At 40.2% G+C, this 7,373-nt stretch overlaps 1 protein-coding gene across 2 annotated transcripts in view; it reads left to right on the plus strand.

Annotated features, from left to right (window-relative positions):
- The window catches only part of LOC136858311 (pre-mRNA-splicing factor RBM22), an 89,234-nt gene extending 84,732 nt beyond the window's left edge, over positions 1-4,502 (plus strand). For both annotated transcript variants that reach the window (XM_067137757.2, XM_067137758.2), the window contains 2 exons: positions 3,342-3,485; positions 3,668-4,502. In XM_067137757.2, coding sequence (XP_066993858.1) covers positions 3,342-3,485; positions 3,668-4,382 — 859 coding nt within the window. In that variant the 3' untranslated portion in view covers positions 4,383-4,502. The remainder of the gene's footprint in view (positions 1-3,341; positions 3,486-3,667) is intronic.
- The last annotated feature ends 2,871 nt before the right edge of the window (positions 4,503-7,373 follow it).

Below are 7,373 nucleotides of genomic sequence, written 5' to 3' on the forward strand. Positions count from 1 at the left end.
GTATTTGCTCTTCATTTCCCAGAAGATCAAATTGTGCAGGCAATTGTGGAAGGCATTTCCCCTCCCTACAGGTCATATCTGTGTTTTGCGTCGCGTCCTCAAACCTTTGCTAAATTGGAGGCTATGGCTGTTTCAGCCGAAGGAGTTAGGTATGCCGACACCTTAAGAGTTGCTAAGGAACCCCCTCCATCTTCCAGTAGTTTTCGGCCTTCACCTCGCCGAACTTCCACTACCCGCAAACGTTATGCTTGTGGATCGGCAGATCAGCAGATCATCTGTACCTTTTCTCAAAATTGAGTTGAATAACGAACCAATTACTGCTCTAGTAGACTCGGCGAGTGTTTGTTCCATTATTTCGGCTGAGTGGTATTCCAAATTAAAGTCCGTTTGTAAATTTTCTAATTATTGTTTGTCTTCGGTTCAGTGTGTTTTGGCTAATTCTTCTCCATTAGAAATTTTAGGTTTCCTATACGCCAAAATTTGTATTTCTAAATTCACTAGGAAAGTAAAACTGTTTGTGGCTAAGCACTTGTCTTGCCCCATTATATTAGGAGCGGATTTCATGTTTTCTACCGGTCTAGTGCTCCACATTCAGAGCAAGTCGTGCACCTTCAAATTTGCTAATAATTGTAAAATTCCCTTGCTAAAATGTAATTCTGTATCATGTTCATCTGTTTCGCCTACCCAGGATGAGATGATGTTAGACCTTAGACATCTACCTGAGGAGCAGGCTGAGAGTATTCGTAAGTTGTGTCAGTCGTTTCCAGATGTTTTCTCTGATACTCTTGGTGTTACTGACCTTATTGAATACAAAATTGAGGTTACTGATTCGATCCCCATTAGGTTTCCACCTTATAGGTTATCATCACCTAAAATGAAGGCTCTCAAATATATCGATCAAATGCTAAAGGATGGTATCATTCGACCCTCTAAGTCGGCATATTCATCGCCCATTTTTCTGGTTCCGAAACCCCAAGGTGGTTTCAGGCCTGTCATTGATTATAGGGCTTTAAATCGGAAGGTGGTGTTACAGTCTGTGCCTCTTCCCGACCTACACTCTTGTTTTTCATGGTTTCGGAAAGCTGAGGTCTTCACCATCGTAGACCTCAATCAGGCGTATAACCAGATCCCCCTTGCCGAGGAATCAAAACATCTAACAGCGTTTGCCACGGATTGGAACTTGTATGAGTACAACCGTGTGCCTTTCGGCCTCCCCACAGGGGCAGCTGTGCTAACAAGACTGCTAGATAGGGTCTTCTCCAACATCAAGTTTGAATACTTGTACCATTATCTTGATGATGTCGTCGTATTTTCTGAGACCTTTGAAGAACACCTTGATCATCTGAAAGAGGTCCTTAATCGCCTTCGTAAGGCAGGGTTAACAGTAAAGTTATCTAAGATAGCTTTTGCTAAACCGTCCATGTCATTCCTAGGGCATATTGTGTTGCCCGACTGTGTTTTGATTGATCATTCTAGAACACAGGCCATCCGTGATTTCAAACCTCCTAAGGACATCAAAGGTATTGCCAGAATCATAGGCATGGTGAATTTCTTCAGGAAATTTATTCCTAACTTTGCTAACAGAGCAACGCCCTTGAACTTACTCCGCACGAAAGGCGTCAAATTTGAGTGGGGACCTTCTCAACAAGCCGCTTTCGAAGACCTGAAATTAGCTCTTTGTAATGCCCCTGTCCTTGCTATGCCTGATTTCTCAAAGAAATTCATCATTCAAACAGATGCCTCATTGTCAGTGGTGGCTGCTGTGCTTTTTCAATTAACTGAACTCGGAAGGCGACCCATCGCCTATGCTTCTAGGACACTATTGGCTCAAGAAGCCAAGTACTCCGTCTATGAACTTGAGGGTTTGGCAGTCTTATTTGCACTAGAGAAGTTCCGCCTCTATCTGGAACATTATGTGTTGAGGAATGGGGTTTTATGTTGCCCTTCGAGGCATGATCAAAAAATGAAAGTTGTGGTTCCAGCTGTTCTTGTACCTATGATCTTCAAGTACCACCATGAGACCCCATTAGGGGGACATTTAGGCATCTTCAAAACTCGAGAAAAGATCCGAGAGATGTTTATCTGGAAAGGTATGGACGGTGAAATTCGAGAATTAGTAAAAGCTTGTAAATCATGTTTGCTCAGTAAACCCACATTGTCCACTAACGTAAAAACACTAGTCAATTGGGAAGATTTAACGACATTTCAACCGCCCCCATTCAAGCCATTATTTTTTCAACATGTTTCATTTTGAATTAAATATCAACTGTTGTTTACATGCACTAGGCACTCCATCTTCATAGAAAGTGTCCAACGGAGGTGATTAGCCCATGGATACTCCGACGAACTATTTTGAGTCTAAAATATAATTAGTCAGCATAGACATCCAAGTTGAATCACGACATAATGCAAGATTTTTACATGAGCTGGTCATAAATCACATACAAAATTTCACATCTTGAAGTCATTTCTGATTAGACTGTACCAGGACCGTAATACTGAGGTCAAAAAAAAATTTTTTTTAATGGAAATTAATACAAATTTGGAATGCAGAAGGAACCTGTGCAACTTTTCCTACTCAAGCTGGCTTTCATCAGGGATCATCTTTGTCTTTGATTCTGTTAATCCTCTGCCTCGTCACTATCACTACAGGATTGCTAACCCCACACTCCTGGACTCTACTCTATGCTGAAAATATCTTGGTCACCTATGAATCCTGTAAAGATCTACAATATCTGGTCCAGTGGTAGAAAATATGCTTGGATAAAGATGACCTGTGACTTAATGTCAGGTAAACTGAATATTTGGAATGTGGGGTACAAAGCGATCATTCAGTTAACATGACCTTACATCATCTATATATCTGGGATCACTTATACTCTCGGGTAGTAACATGCTCCCAGATGTCTGAAACAGAATCAACATTGCAGTGGTGCCAAGTCACAGGAGTCCTCATTGATTGGAAGTTACCACTTTTCTGAAATAAAAAATTTGTAGAATTGTCGTCCAACCAATGGCACTTTACAGAACTGAATGTTGGCCATTCGCAAAGAGATATGAACAAAAGCTACCTGTTATGAAAGTGAAAATGCTTCACTGACCACTGGATCTCACTCACCTGGACCATGTCAGAAATGAGGATGTTCAGATGTCATTTGATGTGGCTCCAATTCCAATAAAACTGCAAGAGTATTCTCAGTGATGGTATGGCTACATACTGTGCAGTACCACCACCTCAGTACTGTATGTCTGTCCATCAAGTGCTTTAGTGTCTTGTTAAGGTGCTTTTTTTTTTTTTTATCGGTCAAGCAAGTTATTATTACAATTTCCCTTGTTTTCAGGTACTATGGTATCAATGATCCTGTAGCAGAGAAGTTAATGAGAAGAGCATCAGCAATGCCAAAATTAGAACCTCCAGAAGACAAGAGTATCACGACTCTGTACGTTGGCAATCTTGGAGATAAACTGACTGAAAAGGAACTCAGGTAGGAGCAACTTTTGGTAATTTAAAACGATGTCGGGGTTTGATTTCAAATAATTCAAGAGGTCGGATCCCTACAAATTTTCCATAAAGGATTATGAACTCTTGAATTATTGTAATTGAGTATGTTTGAATGTTACCTATATAGTTCTTAAACGAGTAAATAAGTTGTTTTTCTTTGTCTAGGGATCACTTTTATCAGTACGGTGAGATCCGTTCCATAACCCTGGTGGCTCGTCAGCAATGTGCGTTTATTCAGTTCACTCTGCGTACTGCTGCAGAGCAGGCTGCTGAGCGAACCTTCAATAAGCTCATTCTTGGTGGACGACGTCTTACAATAAAATGGGGTCGATCTCAAGCTCGTCAGCCTTCAGCTTCTAGAGGAGATGGTGTAGATCAAATGATAGAAGAGTTGGAACCAGTACCAGGTCTTCCTGGTACCCTACCACTTCCTCCTACTGAATTACAAAACAACTTCTTTAATTTAGGTGATACCAGTGATAGTTCTACAGCAGTTCCCAGTGCTGTCCCACCTCCTGTTGTACCCCCTCCTATGCCCCCACCTATGTTAATTCCACCTCCAATGCCTAGACCACCTCCAGGTATACGTCCTCCTGGACCACCACCTTTTTTCTTCCCCCCTCACATGAGACCTCCAATGAGGCCCCCACCAGGTATAAGACCTCCACCTTTCACACTGAGTCAACCACCTCTGTTCCCCCCTGGAACAGCACCTGCCCTTCCTCAGCTGCCGCCTAACCCTGCACCATTAGTACCTCCAGGCACTCTCTCCACGCCAACAATCAAGCCAGGAGTCATACATTATCCTTCCCAAGATCCATCTCGTCTAGGAACAGCGCAGGGAGTTGCCAAGACCAAAGCATGGACTGGGGATGATTAAGGAAAACAAGTTGAAATGATTGTGACTTTGTCATTCCACAATTATATTAACCTTTGAATGTATTGTCAATGAATTGGTGAGATCTGTTTTGGGCTTAATTTATTTTATTGATAACACTTGTACAGTTCTCTTATTTTTCCACAATTTATGTACAGGCAAGAATTTTTATAAATATACTCTCCTTTTGAAATAGAATTCTGATGCTAACAAAGACACAAATCAAAATGTATCTAAGTGCAATAGGTGCAGTTCACAAACAACTTGAACCCATTCCCGTACAAAGACGAATCTTTCCGTGCGAGCTATGCCGTGTCTTCTCGTACTAAGACGGAGATATCCATCCTGGTACCCCGCATGTCTGCTGTCTTGAGTGCTGTCTTTTGTTTATTAACTTTGTATTAGTACGAAGAGCTTCTCCACAGATGACAGAACGTGTAACATATATGATTTCCTTGGAATATTCGCTGTGAAAATAATGCGAGCGACTTGAATATCTCGTATCTAAGCATTCGTTGCTTTGACGCATGTGTATCAAGATGGCAACTTCAAAGCAAAACAAGGAAGGAGAGATACGCAAATTTTTAGAAGAAAGTGACATAGAACTCGATATAAGTGATGAAGATTGGGTTGGAAATGACAATAGTTCGTGTGACAGTGATGACTTTGTCAGTGACAATGAACAAAATACTCTTTTACCGGCAAGAACGCCATTGAATATCAGGCTTGCCGGCAATGTATCTCCAGCTGTTTATTGTTGTATTTCGGACAAAAATAAGTGGCAATGGGAGAACGTGAGTAATTCTCCACAGAATAATATTTGCAGTGTTATTGGCAAAATTGATGCTGTAATTCAGAGACAGTTAGGAGAAGCTCCTAGTGAATTAGTAGTGAATGAATTCCTGACTGAACAGTTTTGGGAGCAAGTAACAAGGGAAACATTGCTTATGCTAATTTATATTTGAAATCTGCTGCTGAAGATGCTGGACTGAAATATTCCTATGAAAAGCACTGGTTTCCTGTTAGTGCTGATGAAATGAAGGCACATCTTGCCCTTTGTATTTTGACATCTCATAATAGGAAGCCTTCATTACAGGATAATTCATCCAAACTCAGGGTAATAGAGACCCCAATATTTGGGGAAACTATGCCATTCAAGAGATGCAAATCCATCAATAAATTCCTCCACTTCTCCACTGATTCTCCTAATACAGTGTGTGATAAACTCAGGAAAGTTAGATCTGTAATGGAATTACTTTTAGAGAAGTTTCAGAGAGTGTACATGCCTGGTGAAAAAGTTTGCATCAATGAGAGTTTGATGAAGTTCAAAGGTAGATTATCTTACATACAATACAATCCATCAAAGAGAGCTAGATTTGGCATAAATATCTACAAGGTTTGTTCATCAGACAATGGTTACTGCTGGAGATTGAAGGTTTATACTGGAAAGGTTAGTGATGTTGATGAGTCTGGAACTAGGTCTCAATTTCTTGCAAGTGAGAAAGTAGTAATGGAAAAGTGCAGAGAACTTCTAGGTAGTTGGAGAATTCTGTACATGGATAACTCCTACACTTCTCCCACACGTTTTAGACATCTGCTGGATAACAAGACTTATGCAGTTGGAACAGCAAGGCCAAACAGGAAGTTCTTGCCTAAGGAACTTGGTGACACACAACTGAGAAAGGGCGGAAAGGGCGATCTTACATTTTTTCCAGTAATGGAGTTTTAGCAGTGAAATGGGCAGACAAGAAGGCAGATCATATGCTTTCTACATTTGATAATAGGCCAGATTTTGTTGAGGTGAAAAGGCATGATGGTAGAAAGAAGCTAAAACCCAATCTTGTCACTGACTACAGTTGTGGAATGGGTGAGGTAGATTCTCACGATGAGCGCTTGGCATCATTCCTGTTGATGAGGAAATACGTAAAAGAGTACAAGAAACTGTATTTTTATATGTTGGATATGGCCCTATTGAATGCTAGTGTTATTCATCACCTTCTCAACGCTGGTAGGAAGCAAGAAGGGTTTACAACCTTCAGAATCAATGTAGCTGAGCAGCTGTTGGCAGCTGAGGACATCCAAGCCCAGAGGAAACACCACTAAGATTTGAGGGGAAGCAGTGGGGACATTTTCCATCCAAAATACCACCAACATCAATGAAAAAAATTTCATCAAGGAAATGCAAAGTCTTTTGAATGCCATTAATGCAAGGTGGCCCTACATGTGGAGAACTGCTTTATGGTATTTCATACAGCTAAGGAATTCTCAACTTAAACTTGAGACCAGGGTACCCATTTCCTGTTGTAATTTTGTTGTAAATATAAGTGTTTCAATTCACTGTATATAGCTGCTGGAATTGCATTTTAAAAATGGTATTGTAGATCACATATTTATTCCAACAAATGGTACTTGAATGGGTTAAAGAAGCAACAGCAGGCACAAAAATTATTCGGTAGCTATGTGGTCACAAAGGTGATGATTGTGGCGACTGTTTTAAGAGGGACAAACTATGAGATTACCATCAGTGAAGGAGAAAAAGAAAGAGTTCCAACCTTTTGAAGAATAACGGCATCAGTTAAACAAAGGAAAAAGCCATAAAATTGGAAAACGACTCTGTTAAGCATTATAACCCAATACTGACTGGATAGGGTACTGTTTGCACAAGGTTATTTGACACAGCTCTCAACAAGGAGAAACAAGAAGATATTCAGTAATGATAGGTGTGAAAAACAGACACCACCACTGTATGGGTACCTCAGCAGTGAGGAGATATTTAGTACATTTACTTACATAAATTGTACAGCAAATTTAAAATATTCAAGAATTATCTTAGTATTCCTGAGTACAATATCAAGTTTACATCTAAATCATATCAGTAATGGCAGCAAACTGAGCACAATTTGTTTTAAATACATGGAAAGAACAGAAAAATTTCACACTGCTTGTAACTTCTGTAAATATCATTACAGAATTGAAATTATGAGAAACAGCACA

This window comes from Anabrus simplex, chromosome 1, assembly GCF_040414725.1.
Source record: "Anabrus simplex isolate iqAnaSimp1 chromosome 1, ASM4041472v1, whole genome shotgun sequence".
NCBI classification, from domain to species: Eukaryota; Metazoa; Arthropoda; class Insecta; order Orthoptera; family Tettigoniidae; genus Anabrus; species Anabrus simplex.